Consider the following 24,170-nt stretch of genomic DNA (forward strand, 5'->3'; position numbering starts at 1 on the left):
TGTGAGAGTGAGGAGGTCTGGGGTTCAGTCAGTGTTCCAGTTCATCCTAAAGGTGTTCAGTGGGGTTGAGTCAGAGTCAGGGCTCTGTGCCGGACACTCCAGTTCTTCCACTCCAACCTTAACACACCATGTCTTCATGGAGCTCAGGGGCTTTGTGCACAGGGGCATTGTCATGCTGGAACAGGGTTCGAGTCTCTTAGATCCAGGTGAAGAGAACTTATAATGCTACAGCATACAGAGACATTATACAGTTGTGAGCTCCAAAGTTTGTGAGAACAGCTTGGAGTAGAAGCACATATGGGTGTGATGGTCAGGGGTGCACATACTTTTGGTTAGTTGCATTTATCGTTGTAATAAAATCTACAAGACCAGTTTCTGTTCTCACTTACGTTAAAGCCGCTATAAACAATTGTTTCCACACCAGTGTCTCTTTTTATCCTTTTAAAGTTTTCTGCAATAAAGACATATCTATGATTATACATTTTTTGTTACATGTGCATTTATCCTTTTATTAGTCTTGCATTAAACACCGTCTGGCCAATCAAAAAGAGAATTCAATAGTGTTGTGGTGTAAAAACTTATTAATGGCTCATTTTAATATTAATAAAAACTAGAAAATGCTAGAAAACTTGCCCTAGATTTTACAGAACTCATCTAATGTCATAACATTGTGTGTGTTTCAAGTGGTCTTGCGTGTTGTAGATACAGTAAATGTATATTTGATTGAGCCTCAGCTAAGCAGTTGCATGTGCCATAAACAGAAATGATTAAAAACCCATTTAAATCCTGCTCCTCTTGCACAAAAACATCAATGCTTACTTTTAAATCGATTAACCTATAGTAGAAACTAAATACGAAATAATAGTGAAGCAAAGTAGAAAGTCCAGTTTATTTCGTTTCAGAATTAGGAATCAATAATTACATAAAAGCACAATGTTGTATGTAAACATTATGTTTCAATATCTTTCAGTTTGCTCTATTTACAGAATATTAGCTAAACCCTTAAATCTTTAAATTCTACCAGGATAAACAGACCAAAATAAGGCAATGGTAAGAACTTTAGCTGAGAATTAAGGTCAAGTACACAGCATTAAACAGCAGATTAGTCTATGTGGTTAAAGGGCGAGTCATAAACATTATGTATGTGGGTAATCTATTAAGGAAATGGCCCAGCACTCAACAGGCATGGGAAAGTCGATCAGAGATTGGTTTTCAACACTTAACTATGGCTTTCTGAAAATGCAACAAATTGGGTCCTAAATAGCTCAAACCTCACAGACGACGATGCGGAACGAAAGGGTTTATGCATGCTTTGTTGAATGAAAATATGAATGAAACAGTTTGAGAGGTCATCTGATCTATACATCCATCCATCCATGGTCTATACCCACTTTATTCCTAATTAGGGTCATGGGGATCTGCTGGAATCCATCCCAGTACACATTGGGCGAAAGGCGGGTGTCCACCCTGGACAGGTCACCAGTCCATCACAGGGCCACATATAGACAGACAACACACACACTCACTCCTATGGGCAATTCAGAATTACCAATCAACCTAAGTACCCAGAGTACCCAGAATAAACCCACGCAGGCACAGGGAGAACATGCAAACTCCACACAGAAATGCCCCTGCCAATTCGAACCCAGGACCTTCTTGCTGTGAGGCAACAGTGCTAACCACTAAGCTTCTGTGCTGCCCTTATCTACACATATTAATCATAGACTATTGTCCATTCACCTGCCAAATAAGGACCTGCATCCTATTATACATACAGCACCAAAAATTACTAAAGAAACTTTCCAAATGGTCTTAATTATTTTATTTTTTTTTCATATTCTTTGTGTTGAAATACATGCTTCTGCTGGGAACTTTGTCAATGCAGAAGACAAAACGTGACAACCCATTAAAATGTTACAGAAGGGCTTGTGTCATCCGTTTGTTTGTCCACCTCTGTTGTGTAACATTTACAAAAGGTCAACAGTTGCTTTGCAAGGATATGATTATTCCAGCTCATAACTTCACAAGAAAACAAAACCTGCATTCTGTTATACATTGATAATCATACTACTAATGTTAATCATACTAGCAATTAAATATTTTGTGAGATATATATTATTTTCAGAGGGTTTTTTTGTGTGACTGTACAATATTTTATATAATTAATTATAAATTATTATATTATATAATTGTTATTTTTATTATATTATATTTTTATTATATTATATATATAATTAATTATAAATTAATTATATTATAATTTAAATGTAAATATTTAAAATGATTACTTACATGTATGTTAAAATATTTAAATATGTTAAAATGTTATTTAAATATTAAAAAGCATAAAATAATATATTTATTACAAATATTATTTAATAGATTATTATTATTATTATTTCTGATGTTAATAAAAATAATAAGAATTTTTAAATGCAACACTGCTCAACTGCTGGAAGTTTCTGATCAGACTCGTGTATCGTGTTGCATAAGGTGTCGTAGAAATTCTTCACAAATCATGATATATTTCTATCGAATCGCCCCACCACAGAAATGTGTAACCGAAGAGCTTCACTCTGCACTGAAAATGTCTTTTTAAAAAATCTTTAATAAGAATCACTAAAACGGTACTCAACAACACTGAATGTTCACAATAAATCACACCAAAACATGGATTTTAATCTAACACAGGTTTGTTGTAAATCCGACAGCAGCTGTTGTGGATCAGCGCATGGGCCAGAAACCCCACGCAACTCCGGGCAGGATCAGAGCTATGAGCACAGAGGAGAAGAGGTTTACTCCGTTGTTATCCAAAATGGGTTTCCCAGATATCCATTTCACTTTCGGTGACGCAGAGTTGACAACCTTCCCAGTGCTTTCATCATAGCCTTGATAGAAAAATAAAACAAATGATAAAGTTGAAGAGTAAAACAAGACGACGGCATATTTGTGTGTAATCTTCTTGTGATTTAACTGCGTGAGATTGATAGATGTTACCTGAATACTGCATGACTGCACCCAGTAAAGAGTCGAGCACCGAGCCGAGTAAACCGGCCGCAGCGCCGAACACAACCAGAGGCCACTGCGGTGCAGCTGAGTGCAGATCGCTAACCAGCAGCAGCTGAGTAATGAAGTATGCCACGCCCACAGTGGCTCCGCCGAGCAAACTCGCTACCAGACCCACGACGGTCACGCCTCCATTGGTACCTGTGAGGAAAGAAAGCAAAATAGAAACATTTACATGGTGCTCGAAAGTTTGTAAAACCTTTGGAATGTTCTAGATTTTGGCATAAATACAACCTAAATAAAATCATCAGATTTACAGAAAAGTCCTAAGTAAAGCCGGTTAAACAAATGAAACAAAAATACAATGTTTGGTAATATATAGAGTGGTGCTCAAAAGTTTGTAAACCCTTTAGAATCTTTTACCTTTCTGCAAAAAAAAAAAAAAAAAGACCTAATGCATTATCAAATATCCCCACAAATATCCCCACAAAAAAGAGAACAAACAAATGAGACAAAAATATTACACTTGGTCATTTATTTCTTGAGGAAAATGACCCAGTATAACATGTCTCTGAGTGGCAAATGTATATGAAGCTCTAGGATTAGCAGTTAATTTGAAGAGTCAAATGTTTTCAGTCTATTTCCGATATTTCTATCATTTAAAGGGTTCACAAACTTTTAAGCGCCACTGGGCGGAAGCTGTACAATTACAAGGCACTGGAAGTTTTATTGGTTTTAGTCTTGTGTGATATAATGATTAATCACCTCTACACAATATCACACTGACCAGAACCACTCGATTCACTCTCCAGTGTCAGAGAGCTGTGAGGGTTATCCAGCACCTATCGTCCTCACCTGCTGGGACTTCCTTCCACGTAGTAATAAGCCTGGGTCGGCTCTTACTGAGAACAGGACCCACTTCTGAAGCCCATGTGTCCCCTGTACTGCAGGCCAAAGCTCCCAGGAGTGACAGGCACATCCAGGATGCGGAGTACTGCATCGAAAAATCTATAGCCATCTCGCCTGGGCCGACTTCTATCATGTAGAGCAAGGCGAGTTCTGTCGGCACGCCTCCGTTACAGAAAACCTGTATCCAGTTCCTCTGGCCACCTGCAGATCAACATTCGATTAATAAAACATGACTATAATAAGGTTTATCTGTTTCTACTAAGACTAGCAAGACAAGACCATACATCTCATTGGATCTCTTCCAATCTACAGGACTCTGGACTAATTTGATCCTGAATTTCATTTAATTAATCAATCAAATATTTCAGATTTTTTGTGAAATTTTTGTGTTTTTTTGTGATCGTTGCTAAAAAAGCTTCATTTTGTGTGCAACTTTTGGTGTTTTTCTTGTATAAATCTAGTTAAACCAGCTGAACTACAAGCACAGGAGTCTTCTTTTAAACTCCATCCAGTTAACACACATATGTACTGACTTTCTATAAGATCTGTACACGTTCACACATGGAAGAGGGATCTGACTGAACATTACACTACAAAATTCTGCAGAAAAATTGCAAGCCCTCCCGCAAATATAACTTCGCTTAAATTTGCATTAATATCTGCAATCCCAAACTTATAAAATCCTGGAGAGATTAATCCTGGACTAATCATTTTGACCTTTATCAGAATTATTATTTTAGAAACTTCAATAACCTTTATTATCAGAAGGCAGTGTTTATTGAGGCATCTAATGGTTGCACATCTAACAATACCCTTATATGTTTCCAGTAGAAGCGTAACATATGTAAAAATACTTTACGATTTCTGTGAGTGACTGAAGAATCTGCCTCCTGTCTTTGTATTCAGGTATTGTGTGTACGAAATTGCGTATTTCTAAGCTAGGATTTAGGTTAAAGCCGTCCTGCAGATTGGGAAGAGCTGCTTAGGAACAACATCTCTGCTGCACCGTTTCTTACTGGAGTGTAAAGAAGCTGAAGGCATCACGGGATAAACGTCGACATCATACTGGAATGAGTTAAACAGAAGAGTCACCTTCTTTATATTCCGAGTCGATGCGTTTCTTGAGCGCTCCTTTCCATCGCGTCAGTTTGCTGGAGGTGATGAAGAACGCAAACAAAGCTGCCAGGAAGCTCATGTTGGCCAAGGTGAGAATAAAACCAACCAGCAATGCTGCAACACACAAAAAACGCTCAGACAGAAATACACTCTTCATTACAATAAAACCCTTCCCTAGAAAACTCTTCAGTTACAGCTGTAAAGCTAGAAGCCTCTTGGATTTACACTGAAGCTATAATTTATATACGAGATGAACTTTTTGTTTTATCTGCACACTGAGAGTTGGGAACTCTCAGGTAAATGCACACTGACTACACAAAACACACACACACACACAGGCTCCTGTTAAGAGGCATCATTTCTTTAGTCGTAATTGTGCAGCCAAGCTTATTTGTCTCAGATTTCTTTTGATTTGCCTTTCCCCCCCAAATCATTAATATTAAAGTTTTTAATACTCAAGTTTTCATTAAATTTGTGTGTATTTGTAATAATTTATAGAGAAATCCCAAGTCTTCAAATAACTTGGAGAGTTGTGTATATGTGCATCCATCGAGTTTATTAAAGTGTACTTTAAAGTCTTGTGATATGTTAAGTGTCGGTTCTTCCTGTTGCTGTTGTGGCACCACATTTTCCCCATGGGAATTGGCAAAAGTACTCTCTACTCTAAATGAAATAAATAACTGACTTGATAGCTTCATTTCTGTATACATTTGATAGCAACTGATAAAGGAAGCTTTGGGATTTCTTCAGAAACTCAAATACTGTTGTAGTTTTTGAGAAAAGATTGCTGAATGAATGAACAAACATTTCATGGAAACTGTGAAATTTCCTGAATGGTTCCAAGCTATATGAAATGCATCACTGCAGCTCCGGACACCTCTAAGCCCTGCCTCCTAATTATCTTGTATCCTGTGAGGGATTTGTGGTTCCTTCAGCACTCTTTCAGAACATTACCTCCTAAACAACCTCCAAAATCCAGACTCTTTTTCTTAAAAGCGCGAGATGTGATAACAAGCGGGACCAGAACCGAGAACAGCCATCGCCATGGAGATACAGGCTGCAACGTCCCTGGAGGAAAAACATGACACCGAGTCGAATCATGAAGATCTGTTGAACTGTAAATAAAAGTCAAGAAGCGTGTGAAAGTGTGAGCTCACCGGAGTATGTGCTGATGGCTATGGATATGATCCAGAAGGACAGAGAGATGGCCAAAGTGAAACACAACACTATGATATCAGTCATCATCTTGACACACTTCTTTATCAGTTTATCGTCCGTCAACAAAACCTGTTACTCCTTCTGAGAGGCGCAGCTGTAACACACGAGAGAAAAACACAAAAATATATCAAATCAACACAGAGACGCTCACATGCTTCAAAATGCAACACAGGTCCATGTTAGAAATAGCCAAGAACACCTGGACCACATCTGGATAGTAGTTAATCGTTCTGCAGTTTTAAATCAGAAGAAGCAGAAACTCTCACAGGCTCAGAGGAGAAAAGACTAAATCTATTAATTAAACTCTGGGTGATATCACAGCTTAATATCAAAATTTTAATAAATTATAAGGTTATAGACTGAGATATTACATACAGAAATATTGTAGGTATCATGATCATGTTGAAATATTTAAACAATTTCTTTGGACTTTGGAAGCAGAGTGGATAAATATTTCATTTATTTTTTGTTCATTTATTTATTTGTAAAATGTTATCTTTTTATTTTTTTTGTGGACATTAAACAAAAGTTTTTTTTGTACTTTAAATACATTTTGCCTATATAGAATATTTCATTTATTTTTTTATTTATATTTTTAAATGTATTTTGTACTTGTGAATACATTTGTATGTAGAGATTATTTCATTTACGTTTCATTTATATATATATTTTTTTGTGATCTGAAGCGGTCTCTAGCAAAAGAATTTCCTTCGGGATTAATAAAGTTAATCTTATCTGATCTTTAACACAGCACTAAAAAACAAATCCAACTTTTACTGGCAGCTTATTTTTTTGTTTAAAGTAATCATAGGAATGTCTTGAAATATAGAAATATGATGGTTTCATGTCAACCAAATCCCTCCCTCCCTCCATCCATCCATCATCCATCTAGCAGAAATATTTGCTGAGAACATGCTGTGCCATTCATCTTAAACAATCCCAGTAAATCCACTCATTGTTTCTTGTTAGGGCAGCACGGTGGTTTAGTGGTTAGCACTGTTGCCTCACAGCAAGAAGGCAGGGGCCTTTCTGTGTGGAGTTTGCATGTTCTCACGTGGGTTTACTCCGGGTAATCCGGTTTCCTCCCACAGTCCAAAAACATGTACATTAGGTTGACTGGTAGGAGTCCCATAGGAGAGAGATATGTGTGGCCCTGTGATGGACTGTTGACCTGTCCAGGGTGTACCCCTGCCTTTCGCCCAAATAGCTGATCCCCGTGACCCTAATTAGGAATAAAGCGGGTATAGAAGATGTATGTTTCTTGTTAGAAGTGGAGTAAGTGAATGAAGCTTTAATGATGAGTCCAAATATTACATCAAGTTGAAATATACACTTTACAGCCAACATCTAGTGGAAACATCTAATGATTTTAAGCAAACGTGGTCCACAACGAGGGTTGGGGATCTCGCTCATGGATCCAGCATGGACTCTTCTGATCAAAGTTGAACACCTTCAGATCTGTTGATTGCAGAGCCTCGTCAATGAAACACCAATCTTTGTGTTTAAAGCATGTTTAACCCATCTTAAAAACTCTAAAGCTCAGACTCCGTTTCTCTGTAACACGATTTTCTTTCCTGCTTCCTAACGTCCATTCAGAACAAAAGACCGGATAGTGAGTAAGGGGCCGTTAATAGGTTTACAGTGAGAACAGGAACTAACCACATTACCTCCATCAATAAACGGTTAACAATATGATGTTTTTAATCATCTCACATACTAACCATTTAGAGCATCACTAGGACATCCATTTTCATCAATCTGAATGAATTCAATCTGGCTGCAGAGTAAGAAAGTACTGTTCGTAGTGTAACCTAATTATTGCAATCCGAATCAAATATTATGTGTGTGTGCATTCATACATTCCAAACAAACTTTCTGTGTAAACTCAAGAGGTGAACACACACACACACACACACACACACACACACACCACTGCACTGCGCATGTCTGCCAGGTATTGCTGAATCTGATCAACAGGCATGGCTAATTTGTTTCCCAATCTACCGGATTATTTCAGATCTACACCACTCTTTTCAATCGGATCAAAATATAATTCGAATCCAGTTCAATAGTATCAATCCAAGTGTTTACATGAACGCTTTTCAATTGAGATTCTTTGGTCGCATGGAAACGTACCTAGTGTGGCGTGTCATTAAAATAAAATCATTAGTTTATAATCATCACTACACACACCACTTCTCGCGCGCACACACACACACACCAGCACGCGCACAACTTCTATCCCCAGACTACTCGACAGCAGAATAGCCGATGTGCTGGACTTCCGGTTTCAAATTAGACGTTAGCAGAAATTATTTTTAGAAACCGGTACCGTGACGAAACTGATCACGATGTCGATACTGTCGATACCCCCTTAGTCTAACTGTATACACGACGGTCAGGTGTTTATCTTCTGGAGTCCGCTGTGACGTCAGGGTTGACCGGAAGTGTACCTGCAGTACAGGAAGCCTCGGTGTCGCTGAGGTGCTTGTTCCATGTTAACAGCCAAAAAAAGCGTTCATTAAACAGCTTTTAATGCGGAATCCTCGGCGCTGTTCCAGCACACATGTATTCATTCAGAGTACTGTACTGCTTCTACTGCTGTCCTGTCATTCACAGATACTCTCTACTGACACCTACTGGGACATCTCGGAGCAGCGCCATAACCTCGGAACTACGACTAGGAAATAAACAAAGGATACGCTCCCTCAACTCGGAGTTCCGGAATACCTGCTGGGGAATATATAGAAAAGCATATCAATTGGTTCCCATAGTTACCAGACCAGACCCTCTCACGTGTTCTGAACATTATCACATCATGCACTGTGTGGGATTTGATAAAGTGGCGTAAGTCTAACATTTTGCACCCAAAAATTTCACTCAGGGAATAATAAGGTTCATCCATCCTCCCATCATCAATCCATCCATCCTTCTGTAAATCCTTTGATCTATCCAGCTGTCTATCCCTTCATCCATTATCTACTCCTCTGTCCATCCATTTATCTGTCTAGCTCTCCAGCCATCCATCCTCCCATCATCCATCCATCCTTCTGTAAATCCTTTGATCTATCCAGCTGTCTATCCCTTCATCCACTATCTACTCCTCTGTCCCTCTATTTATCTATCCATCTATCCATCCAGCTATCTACACTGAGAAGAAAATAACTATTTGGACACTTGTTTTTGTTATTTAATATACTTCAAATGCATGTATCCCCTTCACATTTACACATAAAATGTTTTCTGGCTTTGTTCCTATAAATATAAATAATAAGTTGAATTATTGCCAACGGGTTTATCTTTGTATTATCTTTTGTTCCAAAATGTTCTGATTTTAAATCTGGTTTAAGTCCTGACCTCAACCTGATAGAACACCTTTGGGATGAATTAGAGCGGAGACTGTGAGCCAGACCTTCTCGTCCAACATCAGTGCCTGACCTCACAAATGCTCTTCTAGAGGAATGGTCAAAAATTCCCATAAACACTCTCCTAAACCTTGTGGAAAGCCTTCCCTGAAGAGTTGAAGCTGTTATAGCTGTAAGGGGCGGGACAACTCCATATTACATTCATGTGCATGTAAAGGCAGGTGTCCCAAAACATTTGGCCTGGCTCACAGTCTCCACTCTAATTCATCACAAAATGTCTTGGTATGAAGCTGAAGCATTAAGAGTTCCTTTCACTGGAACTAATGATTTAGAGGGGTGTCCCAAAACTTTTGGCAATATAGTGTATCTAAGTGGGATCTGGGAAACTGAAGGGTTCTAAGAAGCATAGCAAAGGTTTATGACTTTATTTATTTGTTTGCTTGTTTTTGTTTGTTTGGATCAATTATCGTCAGTGATATTGATATTGGTTCTTAGTTTTTAGTTTTAAATTATTGGTGTATTTTTAATTGTTATCTCAGTGGAATTGAATGGGTTTAAGAGACCAGATCCACCATGACCCTGACCAGGTTAAAAGCTTATCGAGGATATCCTGCATATAAATAAATGAACCATGTTTGAAGTAGGTTTGTATTCATCACCAACATTTCAGCTTAAGCATTATTAATTTAATTAAAGTATAGACCACAGTTCACCATGTTGTAGTTGTTCCTTATTTTCACTTCTTCACCATTCATCTTACACCCTGAACACGTTTTTTTTTTTTTCACTTTATCATGTGCACATCCCGAAGCCACCACTCATTTATTTTTTTTAAAATGTCTTTAATACAAATATATATAGGAGATATAAAAACAGAGAGTCTATATACAGACATAAGAATGTACACTTCAGTGGTGAAGAAAAGCTTCATCATCATCATCATCATCATCATCACCAACTAAACAGTTCTCTTCCGTAATTGTTCAGGTTCATATAAAGTTTCTCCCGGGTAAATAAAAAATATAAGAAGATGTGAATGAATTTGGATCAGCTTGAATACATGCTGATTCAGTGGTTTACGTTCTGCTTTTATCAACATCCTGTTGTCTTTATCACATATTCTACTTTCACTTGTTGCAAATGAAAGCATTTCGCTGCCTCGTCATGTTACAGAGAAACTTTATCTACTATACAAAATGACTGTACAAAATCTGTTGTGTATTTATTTGTATACAACATGTCCAGGTTAAAACTGGAATTAAAAATGATGTCTCAACAATACTATGTCCATCCATTCCTTCCATCCATTTATCTTCTGTAGTGTTTATCCTACACAGAGCTACAGGGAACATGGAGTCTCTCCAAAGGAATTCTGGTACAAGATAATGGACTTCCTGTGTAGGATACCAACTCATCACAGGACACACTCGCACACCACAGACAACTCAGAGATGCCACTCAGCCTACAGCACATGACTGGGGAAGAAACCCAGAGGAAAGCCTTAAAGCATGCAGAGATCATGCAACACACACAGGGTGGAGTCAGCCATCGAACCCGTAACCCTGGAGGTACAATATCAGCTAATTAAATGAAACATAGTCTCTGAGGTCTTTATAAATTGGTTCTGAAGGAATCCTTAATATGAATATTGCTATATTTATCCTTACATGTGCATACAGACTGTACTGAAAGCAGGTTGTACAGCATGGGGAATGTATTAATGTTATTATTAACAGGGATCACAAGTACTAAACACGTGCTATTAATCATCGATACACGATAACAAGTGTTATAACTGTAACGTGTTCAGCAGTGAGCATGTAGCAGTACTGCACACGTGATTACAGGCTTCCTGCTGGATCGTTATATTCGAACAGGACAGCGTTATCATCACATTTAGCTAAATGTTTAATGCTTCAACCATTGCATAGGTCCAAAAGTAAAATATGAAACCACACACACACTCACCTGGTGTCCTGACATCTGTAAGCTGGTGTAATATTCTGAAAAAACAATGTTCTTAGTGAATTGTCATGGTCTGTGCCATGTATTTACAGTGTAGTATGTAGCATACAGCCAGGGAGACGGTTCTATATAGCCAAAGGAATCCAGTGGTGTGTGTGTGCGTGTGTTTGGTTTGTGTGTGTGTGCAATTGTGTGTTTGTTGTGCATTTTAGTGTTTTGTGGCATGTGTGTGAGATTCTGGTGTTTCTGTGGTGTGTGTGAGTATGTGAGTGTTTGTTGTGTCTGCTTTTAGGTTTGTGTGTGTGTGTGTGTGTATTAGTGTGTATGTGTGTTGTGCATTGTAGTGTGTTTGTGTGGTGTGTGTTTGTGTGGTATGTATGCGTGTTTTGTTGTGTGTGTTTGAGTGTGTGTGTGAGTGGGTTCCTGTGGTGTGTGTGTGTGCGTGTGTGTGTTTGTGGTGTGTGTGTGTGTCTGGTGTTTGTGTGGTGTAAATGTTTGGGGTTTTTTTTGTGTGGCGTGCGTGTGTTTGTGGTGTGTGTATGGCGTGCGTGTGTGTGTTTGTGGTGTGTGTATGGCGTGCGTGTGTGTGTTTGTGGTGTGTGTATGGCGTGTGTGTGTGTGTTTGTGGTGTGTGTATGGCGTGTGTGTGTGTGTTTGTGGTGTGTGTATGGCGTGCCTGTGTGTGTTTGTGGTGTGTGTATGGCGTGCGTGTGTGTGTTTGTGGTGTGTGTATGGCGTGTGTGTGTGTGTTTGTGGTGTGTGTATGGCGTGCGTGTGTTTGTGGTGTGTGTATGGCGTGTGTGTGTGTGTTTGTGGTGTGTGTATGGCGTGTGTGTGTGTGTTTGTGGTGTGTGTATGGCGTGCGTGCGTGTGTTTGTGGTGTGTGTATGGCGTGTGTGTGTGTTTGTGGTGTGTGTATGGCGTGTGTGTGTGTGTTTGTGGTGTGTGTATGGCGTGCGTGTGTTTGTGGTGTGTGTATGGCGTGCGTGTGTTTGTGGTGTGTGTATGGCGTGTGTGTGTGTGTTTGTGGTGTGTGTGTATGTGTGTCTGGTGTTTGTGTGGTGTAAATGTTTGGGGGTTTTTTTTGTGTGGCGTGCGTGTGTGTGTGTTTGTGGTGTGTGTATGGCGTGTGTGCGTGTGTTTGTGGTGTGTGTATGGCGTGTGTGTGTGTGTTTGTGGTGTGTGTATGGCGTGTGTGTGTGTGTGTGTTTGTGGTGTGTGTATGGCGTGCGTGTGTGTGTGTGTTTGTGGTGCGTGTATGGCGTGCGTGTGTGTGTTTGTGGTGTGTGTATGGCGTGTGTGTGTGTTTGTGGTGCGTGTATGGCGTGCGTGTGTGTGTTTGTGGTGTGTGTATGGCGTGTGTGTGTGTGTGTGGTGTGTGTATGGCGTGTGCGTGTGTTTGTGGTGTGTGTATGGCGTGTGTGTGTGTTTGTGGTGTGTGTATGGCGTGTGTGTGTGTGTTTGTGGTGTGTGTATGGCGTGTGTGTGTGTGTTTGTGGTGTGTGTATGGCGTGCGTGTGTTTGTGGTGTGTGTATGGCGTGTGTGTGTGTTTGTGGTGTGTGTATGGCGTGTGTGTGTGTTTGTGGTGTGTGTATGGCGTGTGTGTGTGTGTTTGTGGTGTGTGTATGGCGTGTGTGTGTGTGTTTGTGGTGTGTGTATGGCGTGTGTGTGTGTGTTTGTGGTGTGTGTATGGCGTGTGTGTGTGTTTGTGGTGCGTGTATGGCGTGCGTGTGTGTGTTTGTGGTGTGTGTATGGCGTGTGTGTGTGTTTGTGGTGCGTGTATGGCGTGCGTGTGTGTTTGTGGTGCGTGTATGGCGTGCGTGTGTGTGTTTGTGGTGTGTGTATGGCGTGTGTGTGTGTGTTTGTGGTGTGTGTATGGCGTGTGTGTGTGTGTGTGGTGTGTGTATGGCGTGTGTGTGTGTGTGTGTTTGTGGTGTGTGTATGGCGTGCGTGTGTTTGTGGTGTGTGTATGGCGTGTGTGTGTGTTTGTGGTGTGTGTATGGCGTGCGTGTGTGTGTTTGTGGTGTGTGTATGGCGTGTGTGTGTGTTTGTGGTGTGTGTATGGCGTGCGTGTGTGTGTTTGTGGTGTGTGTATGGCGTGTGTGTGTGTTTGTGGTGTGTGTATGGCGTGTGTGTGTGTTTGTGGTGTGTGTATGGCGTGCGTGTGTTTGTGGTGTGTGTATGGCGTGTGTGTGTGTGTTTGTGGTGTGTGTATGGCGTGTGCGTGTGTTTGTGGTGTGTGTATGGTGTGTGCGTGTTTTTGTGGTGTGTGTATGGCGTGTGCGTGTGTTTGTGGTGTGTGTATGGCGTGTGTGTGTGTGTTTGTGGTGTGTGTATGGCGTGTGTGTGTGTGTTTGTGGTGTGTGTATGGCGTGTGTGCGTGTGTTTGTGGTGTGTGTATGGCGTGTGTGTGTGTGTTTGTGGTGTGTGTATGGCGTGCGTGTGTTTGTGGTGTGTGTATGGCGTGTGTGTGTGTGTTTGTGGTGTGTGTATGGCGTGCGTGTGTTTGTGGTGTGTGTATGGCGTGTGTGTGTGTTTGTGGTGTGTGTATGGCGTGTGTGTGTGTGTTTGTGGTGTGTGTATGGCGTGTGTGTGTGTGTTTGTGGTGTGTGTATGGCGTGCGTGTGTTTGTGGTGTGTGTATGGCGTGTGCGTGTGTTTGTGGTGTGTGTATGGCGTGTGCGTGTGTTTGTGGTGTGTGTATGGCGTGTGTGTGTGTGTTTGTGGTGTGTGTATGGCGTGTGTGTGTGTGTTTGTGGTGTGTGTATGGCGTGTGCGTGTGTTTGTGGTGTGTGTATGGCGTGTGCGTGTGTTTGTGGTGTGTGTATGGCGTGTGTGTGTGTGTTTGTGGTGTGTGTATGGCGTGTGTGTGTGTGTTTGTGGTGTGTGTATGGCGTGTGTGTGTGTGTTTGTGGTGTGTGTATGGCGTGTGTGTGTGTGTTTGTGGTGTGTGTATGGCGTGTGTGTGTGTGTTTGTGGTGTGTGTATGGCGTGTGTGTGTGTGTTTGTGGTGTGTGTATGGCGTGCGTGTGTTTGTGGTGTGTGTATGGCGTGTGCGTGTGTTTGTGGTGTGTGTATGGCGTGTGTGTGTGTGTTTGTGGTGTGTGTATGGCGTGTGTGTGTGTGTTTGTGGTGTGTGTATGGCGTGCGTGTGTTTGTGGTGTGTGTATGGCGTGTGCGTGTGTTTGTGGTGTGTGTATGGCGTGTGCGTGTGTTTGTGGTGTGTGTATGGCGTGTGTGTGTGTGTTTGTGGTGTGTGTATGGCGTGTGTGTGTGTGTTTGTGGTGTGTGTATGGCGTGTGCGTGTGTTTGTGGTGTGTGTATGGCGTGCGTGTGTTTGTGGTGTGTGTATGGCGTGTGTGTTTGTGGTGTGTGTATGGCGTGTGCGTGTGTTTGTGGTGTGTGTATGGCGTGTGTGTGTGTGTTTGTGGTGTGTGTGAAAATGTGCTAGACTTTTACAGTCATTTGCAGCCCAGAGAAAGTAAAAGAAAGAAGTTGTGAGCAACAACATGACTGCTGTTAGGCTTCTGCTGTGTTACGCAGGAAACTTGGCAAAAAAAAAAGTCAGGGATTTTTCCATTTGACAGTTAAATGCAGGTTAAGACCCTGCCAAAGTCTGGACAAAGCATGAGGCATCAGTATTCTCCTCATGTACACTCAAACAACACACACACACACACACACACACACGGCTTGTCTATGTGCAGCATAATTAACGCACACACACTGATGCATGGTGTCTGATGCACTGTGCTGTGTGGCAAATCATTAACAGGGCAATTAAAAAAGTCGTTTACGACGTACACACACAGTGCATGGTGAGATGATGGGGCTCGGTGTTCTGGGCCAAACATGTTGTCTGTTTGTTTAAACTGGTAAATGGGACCAGAGCTTGCGTGGAGTCACAGGACTGCTTTTCGGCATCGTCTGAGTCGAGCGAGGCCAGGCTCAGGTGCTGGCGTCTCAGCAGCGTCACCTGAGTGTGTCTGAGCAGGAGTCCCAGGTCCTCTTTGAAATGAGGGTTGAAGAGTGCATACAGCAAGGGGTTTAGACATGCAGGTAAGGGCACGACCACTAGCAGCACCGATTTGACCACGTCCGGGCCCACGGCGGAGATCTTCAGCAGTGCAGAAAATGACAGGAAGGCCACGGGAAAGTAGAGGACACAATTTGCGAAAAGGAGCCAGGCCACGTGACGGATCATGGAGCAGTCCCAGAGCTTGTCGTGTTCTCCTTTCTCTAAGCTGCAGTACAGACACGTGTAGGTGACGGTCATGACGAGGTAGCACACGGAGTTGACCAGTACTTGAACCACCATCGAGCCCAATCCAGCGTGTTCCCCAAGAGGCAGAGGAAAGCAGAGTGATGATATGTCATATTCACCGACATGCAGGAGAGGAACTGATGTTACAGCCAATCCTGAGATAAAGCAAAGCGGCACTGCTAGCTTAACCATTGCTTTGGATGCTCTACAATCCAGCGCCGCTTTGCCGTTATGGACAGAAAAGCTTCTTTCCACAGCAGCCACAGTCAGGAGGAAAACACTTGTTTCTGAGGCAAAAACCGACACGAAGCCGGTGAGCTTGCAGCTTGTACTGCTTTCCCAGTTAGCACCATACATAGCGAAGCTACCAAAGGTGAGAGAATCTACAAGAGCCATAACTCCACTGCACAGTCCCGTCAGGCTGTTGACCAGCGCCAGCAAGCCCACCAGGAGCTTCACAGGAGACAGAAATGTTGGAGAGAGAAAGATGGACACCATCACCATGGCGTTACCAACCAGCGACACGACGGCAATGATCCAAACTCCACAGCGGACAAGCCAGCTCTCAAACAGGTAAAGACACGGCTGGAACGGGCCTGGATAAAAAGACAGAAACATTTAGAGGAAAAGGTAAATATGAACAGCTATGATGAGATGTTTTTCTATTACCTGGTGTTGGGGAGCACTGGACTGAGTGGTGAGACACGGTGTCGTCTTCAAGATCCGGGAAAAGATCCTCAAATTCATGATCTCCTGTTAACAGAAAAACAAAACACAAATGTCATCCAATCAGCATTATTGAAGAAAATTTGTTGTATCATTGTCTTGAATATGAATTAAGGAAAATATAAATATGTTTATTTTTATATAAACTATAAGACAGTCTTTAATAGTAAACAGGTGAGCACTGGGACACTTGCTTGCCATCTCATTCAAAATAAAATTACTGAAATGCCTGAGATCACAGTTAGTGATCAAAATAAACAGGTTCAGGTTCTATGTTGTGTTGTGTAGCTAACATTATGACCACCTGGTCCCTTTTTTGCTGCTAAAACAGCCCTGACCCGTCCTGCGCTGTGTATTCTGACCCCTTTCTATCAGAACCAGCATTAACTTCTTCAGCAGTTTGAGCAACAGTAGCTCGTCTGTTGGATCGGATCACACGGCCCAGCCTTCACTCCCCACGTGCATCAATGAGCCTTGACCGCCCATGACCCTGTCGCCACTGTTCCTTCCTTGGACCACTTTAAATAGATACTGACCACTGCAGACCGGGAACACCCCACAAGAGCTGCAGTTTTGGAGATGCTCTGATCCAGTGGTCTAGCCATCACAATTTGGCCCTTCATCAAACTCAAAGCTCAAATCCTTACACTTGTCCATTTTTCCTGCTTCTAACATCAACTTTGAGGACAAAATGTTCATTTGCTGCCTAATATATCCCACCCACTAACAGGTGCCATGATGAGGAGATACTCAGTCTTATTCACGGCACCTCTCAGTGGTCATAATGTTATGGCTGATTGCTTTATAAAATGATTTTATGTGTGAGCTATGTTCCTAGCTGTAAATCAAGTTCATTGTGATTGACAGAACATCACTTAGCAACAAAGCTGCTATTAATCTTCCAAATGAGAGAATAAATGCAAACACACATAGAACAACAGTGACTGTAGTGGGTCTTGGGATATTTGCTTAAAAGCATTGTGATGATTTTGAGTTACAATATTTATATAATAATAATATTTATGACTAAAAATGACCAATATTTATTAATATTAACAAACTGTCAATCATTTCATTACACCACTGTCAGCAAATTCATCTTTAATGCTAAAGTTTAGTTCATTTACCTAAAATAATCCTAACAGTGCAGTAATTGTAAACTTTAACCCGGGTCGTCTCTCAGTGAGAGGAAAGCAGGCGCATGTGTCTCGTGGAGGCTCACAGACCCAGACTGCACAGCACTGTGCTCCATTCACTGCTCCACGCTTTTGTGTGCACACAAATCACGACACATCACACTCATTTTTAATGAGCACGCTCGCTGATACTGCTCTGGGTCATGCATTAAAGATACTGTTTAAATGCCTAGAAAGTAAAGCATTATTAAACTACCCATTGGCATGCACAGAACAACTGATTGAGTAGAAAGACGTGCTTGTAACGAAAGATTTTTTAGCAAGTTACAGGCCAATGGGAGTCTCTGTGCCCTTCAGAACCCTGCAGACAACACCATATTATAATTGGGTTAATTTACATAACTTAAAGGGGATAATGTAACATGTTAGATAAGAGGAAAGAGAATAATAAACAAAAGGCTTGTGGCTAAAATGCAGGGAGCTTCCTGAGACCCTGTTACAAACCTACACTAGATAATTTTCTTACACAGGAACCTGTAGGGGGTTTGAAGGGGACACGGAGTATGAGGCAGGGAACATCGTGGATGTGATGCTAGTCCATCACAGGTTACAATCACACAACGGACAATTTATAGATGACAGTCAGACCATGTCTTGGCCATGGACTGAGAGAGGAAACTATAGAACCCAGAAGAAACCACCCAGGGCAGAGGGAGAACATGCAACTCCACACACACACACACACACACACACAGGGCTCCTGAGGTGTGAGGCAAACATGCTAATCACTAAACCATCATGCCTTCCTGGTTACAAACCAAACAAAAGACAATACAGCAGCTTCCCTAAGTATTTAACTGAAGGAAACATGCTGCAAAGAATGGGATGCTTTTATTCATAATGATAAACACAAGCCAATTCCCAAGGAAATCTGGGAACACAGAAGGTGCCGGAAACCCAAACCAGAAGCAACCATTGTACCCAGTACAGACGGTATAATACATCATTATATTTATGACAGTCTACCATGCAGGTGTAATATAAATGTGTCTAGCAAAATTGCTACAGAAATTACATCATTATATAACATACACCTAGTGGATTTGTTGTTTTCTATAAAAGTGGTTAAAAGTAATGAAAGTGTAAACACCTGGGTTAGAGGCAGCTCCATCTTTCCTCCCCACATCAGTGCTGCTGTTCTTCTCTTTTTCCCAACCGATGGCGTGTTTCTCACAGTTCAGAAACGCACAGCACTGGAACGCATACGGCATCTCCATCACCCTGAAGGCATGAAAGAGTTAACACTCTGTAATATGTACAGTTGGTTTCATCGTTAGTTCTGTGTGTTCGTGTGGGTTAACAGGATATATGACAGAATAAAGGCTCTTTGAATCCTAGCTTGACGCTTCTTTTAGGAATAATATATTATCATTATTGTTATTATTAGAATCTAAGGTTAATATTATGAGCTACTTTTGTGTCGATTCATGATATAAATTCACATCCATATCCCTTCCAGGTTTTAACACTACTATATATGGATAAGTTCAAAGGGGGTGAATACTTATGCACTGCATATATAAACCTGAAAAAGACATCAAGGTACCTGAAGATACAAGACAAAATTTGATGTGATGGGGTTTTTTTTGTACCTCAGTCTGGGGAATCTCTCGACAGGAATGAGCTCTTGCAGGTCTACATTACCAGCCAGTTTCATGTGAGTTAACACAGGCATCTCAACCACGGGTAAAGATGACAGCTGATTGGATGTCAGGTCACTGCGAAGAGGTGAAATGATCCAAATACACCAGTATATATTGGTTAATAGCACTAAATTTACTCATAGTTACCACAAAGTTACCGTCAAAGTAAACACAAGGCATGTGTGTATACAATCAGTTCAGAATTATTGGCACCTTTGGTTAACAAAATCCACATTTTAGCAAATCTATTTGACACAATTATAGAAATATTTATAAACAAAATATGTGGAGTGTCCATGACTTCTTGTTTTAACTGGTTTATAAATCGGAAGTGACACAAAGAGTAATCCTAGTACTCATTCATCAACATGAGGACATTTATAGAATGTACAAATGAAGTGCGTTGACCTGCTGAAGTGCTGACCTGCTGTTGACCTGTCAGACAACAGCTACTGAAACAAACGCATGAAATACCCATATCCACTGTGAGGGCAATAATTAAAAAATAAGTTTAAAACAACAAAAACTGTAATGAACCAACGTGAAAGAGGACGCATATGTGTTTTGCCCTAACATACATTAAGGCAAAAACATCTTGAAGGACAACTTTGGAGACTTAACAATCACTTGTACTTGAGATAAGGTGCTAAAAATAAACTGAACAGACAGACTCAAACTCAAAAACATAACACCTCCACCACATGGTGATATAAATAGATCATTTGGCACTCAAGGTGGGCTTGGTGAAAAAAAATAACTGAATCCCCATTAGCGGTGGATATAATAATAAATAAATCCAAAAACCTTGTCAAGACTAAAAAGTCTTGTTAGGACACATGGTATTATGACTCTTTTAAGTGTCTCAATGAACATCTAGCCACATCTCACAAGAAGCTACAACTGAGTCGTTGGAGCCTCAACCAGGACAATGATCCAAATCCGCTCAAAAATGGTTCATTGATCACAGAATCACGCTTTTGACTCGTGTCCTGATACAACCCCCCACTGATAACCTGTGCAATGATTTGAACAGGAGAGTCGACAAGGAAGGACCTCAGATCTTGAAGCATTTGGAAATTATGAAAGACTCCAGGCTGTTATGGTGGAAGAATGGTGGTAAGGTTCCACTAAGTAAAAAAGAGGCTTTTCATTATGTTCTTAGCACACATTTACTTCAATTAAAGGTTACATTTTTTAGATATTTTCAGGTGTGATATGATCCAAATTATCCACAGACCATTCTTTCACCAGCGAGTGATGCCAGTCATTATGGAGCTGACTGTGTACTTAATATTAGCACTTAAATTATGTTCATGACTCAGTGTGCTGTAAACTGTTGGTCATGGTTCATTAAGAAAGGTGTATGTGTGTGTGTGTGTGTGTGTGTGTATATAAAATACTGGAACTCACAGTTTGGTGAGAGCTGGCAGCTCAGAGAAGGAGAGTGGATCCATAGAGCACAGCTTATTCCAGGCCAGGCCACTACAACAACATGAAAAGAAATATTGATGGCTAATTTATGTAGGATTCTTCCACTTGCTGATGATACAAGCTGTTGTCTTTATGGTATTTTCAACTGTTACTGTAGAGTTTTTCTTCCTTTTTTATGTGACACAAGGAAAACAAAGGATTTGTCACTGCCTCGTGCCTCATTCCGCATACTGTTATCACTTCAGCTCAAACTGCTACTACATTTCACTTCACCTAGTACCTAAGGTTCTATAGTCATACAGGATAGTGTGTGTGTTCCATATTCAGTCCCTCAGGAGTTTGTGACCGAGGCCCTGTTCAAGGGTCAGGCTTAAGGATTAAACATTAATTGATGTGAAAAATGAGCTGAAACCCCATAACATTTCAGTTATATCCATCATTCTGCTGACTTGAGTCCTCATCTTTTGTTAGACTGCAGCTGGCTGTTTAAACTGTTTATGTTTCTGAAAACACACATGACGTTAGCGTGAAAGCCGCTCATAATACTCACAGGGACTTGAGTAAAGGCAAACCTCGAAACGTGTCCAATTGCAGCTCACGGATCTGGTTATGATGGAGATCACTAGTCAGTAAAGACAAGCACGAGTTACTCTTATGTCGTAATATTATTGCACCTCGTATCTGCTGGGTGTAAAATGTTCATTCGTTACTCACATCTTTTGAATCTTTTTGCAGCCTTGGAGACTGGGCAGGGATTGGATCAGATTGTAGGAAAGATCTCTGGAAAGAAAAGCCATGTGGAGTACAGGAAGGTTGGGTGATGGATACAGGAGAATCACACTAAGCAACTATTTCAAATCAAGCAAATATCTAGATGTACATGTATTCTGTACAGTGTAGTGTCAAATGAAGAGCGAATAAGGATTGAGAACACTCACAGTATCTGCAGGTTGGGAAGCTGTTCACACACTGTGCTCGGTAGAGACGTGATTCTTGCCCCTGTGATAGCGCTGAACAAAGAAACAACCACTGCAATTAATTCCAAGCAAACTCCATTCTCCACTCCTAACCTAGAGTCTATCTCGGAAAACTCGGGGCACAAGCTGGGGAATACCCTGGATGGGGTGCCAAATCATCACAGAGTACAATCACACACACCCATTAGCACACTATGGACAATTTAGTGATGCAAATCAACCTATAACAAATGTCCTTGGACTATTCATTCTTTACACCGCTTATCTTACTTGGTTGCAGGGAACCTGGAATCTATCCCAGGAGACTCAGGGCACAAGGCCTGTCTATCACAGGGTACAATCGCACGTACACTCACACACTACAGACAGTTTAGAAATGCCAGATTGCCTACAGCACATGTCTTTGGACTGGGGGAGGAAACTAGAGAACCCAGAGGAAACCCCTAAAGAACAGGGAGAACATGCACACTCCACACACACAGCCCCAAACGAGGCAATTATGGTAACTTGATAAACACACACAATGCCCGAAATGCTAAAGATATCATTTTAATAAACCAAAGTAAGGCTTTTTGCTAATGATGTATAATTTGAATAGTATATAATATGCAATGTAGAAAAAAATACAATCCTTTTGTCTCACTATTGATAAACAACTAAATTGGACAAATTACACATAATAAATAAATACTATTATATTTTTCCAGTGTATTTGCTTAGTCAAAATAATTCAGTATTTTATGGTAGCACAGAAAAGTTAGTAGAGTAAAGTGTGCATTTGAGGACATGGTTTCAGTGAACGGCGGGAACTCACAGCCTTTCCAGACTATGTGTGCCTGTGAGATCTGGGAACTGTGTGATATCTGCTGCTCCATTTAAAGACCTAAACACAACAAGAACAACACTCTCATTGTGGTCAATGTTGTTGCTGTAATTTAAGCATGAAGACAATAAAATTGTGATGGTTCATTGAACTTGTAGCTTGGCTCACAGTGTTCTGAGCTCTGGCAAGTGCTGGAAAGCAGACTGACCAACAAATTGAATGGGGTTGTCATAGAAGAATCTGTCACAAAGGAAAAAAACCCAACAGATTAATAAACTGTCCCTTAAATCTTCTATAAAACACAATGTACAAGTGAACAAACAAATAAACTCAATCTAAAAATGGTGGAAAAAAAAAAACAGAAACAAGCATTGGGTTTACGAAGTTTAATGAATGAAACAAACAAATTGGTGTGGCATGGTAATACTTCTTGAGTGAATCCCAGAAATATGAAAGTTCTCTATATTAACAGAAAATAACAGCACTTCCCAGAAATGTTACGCAACTGTAAAAGTAGCCCCTTGAAATACAAAACATCTGTGCATGCTAAGAACACCATGTACGTTTCCGAATGTAAGTATGTACCCTATGCTGTCGTTCTAGAAATCTCACTTAGAAATAAACATAGCTCCAACCTGTCACACGCTGAAATAATAGCTTGTTGATTTGAGTTGATTCAAATGTGTATGTCGTTTCGACGGGATGTAATTGGGTAACATTAACTACAGTACGTTTTTATACATCTAATGTATTTTGATCAGGTATTTTTAAATGAAACACTGAGCCCACACCTGAGCTGAGAATCAACCCATGACAATGGTGCTTTGCAACAGGCAGATGACCACTGCGCTATTCTACCATTGATGCTAAAATGAATCCTATAGTTTTACTGTATTTTCCATCAGCACCAATATCCTCGTGGGACTTCACACTGTAACTGGTTTATGTTACGACTGCAAGAATTAATCACTCTCCCTCTACATCGTTCAATCTAGTCAGCACAACTAAATCAGGTTTTGTTGAAAAACGTAACATTTTCATGTAAACTGTACATATATTTTTTTAATTCTGACTGACCACATATTCCTTTGGCCTTTTTTTTAGTGGAGGTAAACAAGTCTTGAGTTAAATCACCATATTCTCACTCATCTATCAAAATGTAACACCCAGGATCTTTTTTACATTGCTAATATTTTCTCAGTTAACAAGCATACAAAAGTATTAAAGCCTCATCTACTAATTTCATACTGAGAAAGCATTAGAGATTTGTCTTCTCTATGATTATGAGCTACACCTAATAATGCACCTAATAATAATAATATAATCATAATGGTTGTGATCATAAACAAACACATATAGAGACATGGAGACCTACATTGTTAGAAGAGACGGGTTTCCGATGAAGGCATGTTCAGGGATGGACTTGATATTGTTGTTGTGAAAGCCTCTGCAAAGAACAAAAAGCAGATATGTAACCAATGAACTGGTGAAAATACCTAAAGGTATGGATACTATGGGGACACTAAGAGA

General features: G+C 40.7%; 2 protein-coding genes across 5 annotated transcripts in view; both read right to left on the minus strand.

The window, feature by feature from the left end:
• Positions 1-2,588: 2,588 nt before the first annotated feature.
• On the minus strand, positions 2,589-8,863 carry tmem19 (transmembrane protein 19). Of its 3 annotated transcripts, none has more exons than XM_058417052.1 (7): positions 8,703-8,863; positions 6,189-6,343; positions 5,986-6,099; positions 5,008-5,145; positions 3,862-4,116; positions 2,998-3,207; positions 2,589-2,888 (listed from the first exon to the last, which is right to left on the minus strand). In XM_058417052.1, exons 2-7 carry the CDS (start codon positions 6,274-6,276, stop codon positions 2,725-2,727), a joined length of 969 nt encoding a protein of 322 aa, XP_058273035.1. In that variant the 5' UTR covers positions 6,277-6,343; positions 8,703-8,863; the 3' UTR covers positions 2,589-2,724. The 3 variants fall into 3 exon arrangements, with proteins under 3 accessions (XP_058273035.1, XP_058273036.1, XP_058273037.1); XM_058417053.1 differs by having other exon boundaries at positions 8,582-8,844; XM_058417054.1 differs by lacking the exon at positions 8,703-8,863 and adding an exon at positions 7,971-8,537.
• Positions 8,864-14,898: 6,035 nt separating this feature from the next.
• Positions 14,899-24,170, minus strand: part of LOC131370012 (leucine-rich repeat-containing G-protein coupled receptor 5-like) — a 28,109-nt gene continuing 18,837 nt past the window's right edge. For both annotated transcript variants that reach the window (XM_058417024.1, XM_058417025.1), the window contains exons 8-18: positions 24,016-24,087; positions 22,809-22,880; positions 22,632-22,700; positions 21,779-21,850; positions 21,555-21,620; positions 21,391-21,462; positions 20,820-20,891; positions 19,359-19,484; positions 18,857-18,987; positions 16,514-16,597; positions 14,899-16,440 (exon numbers count right to left, since the gene is read on the minus strand). In XM_058417024.1, coding sequence (XP_058273007.1) covers positions 15,374-16,440; positions 16,514-16,597; positions 18,857-18,987; positions 19,359-19,484; positions 20,820-20,891; positions 21,391-21,462; positions 21,555-21,620; positions 21,779-21,850; positions 22,632-22,700; positions 22,809-22,880; positions 24,016-24,087 — 1,903 coding nt within the window. In that variant the 3' untranslated portion in view covers positions 14,899-15,373. The remainder of the gene's footprint in view (positions 16,441-16,513; positions 16,598-18,856; positions 18,988-19,358; positions 19,485-20,819; positions 20,892-21,390; positions 21,463-21,554; positions 21,621-21,778; positions 21,851-22,631; positions 22,701-22,808; positions 22,881-24,015; positions 24,088-24,170) is intronic.

Source organism: Hemibagrus wyckioides, linkage group LG19 (assembly GCF_019097595.1).
Source record: "Hemibagrus wyckioides isolate EC202008001 linkage group LG19, SWU_Hwy_1.0, whole genome shotgun sequence".
Taxonomy (NCBI): Eukaryota; Metazoa; Chordata; class Actinopteri; order Siluriformes; family Bagridae; genus Hemibagrus; species Hemibagrus wyckioides.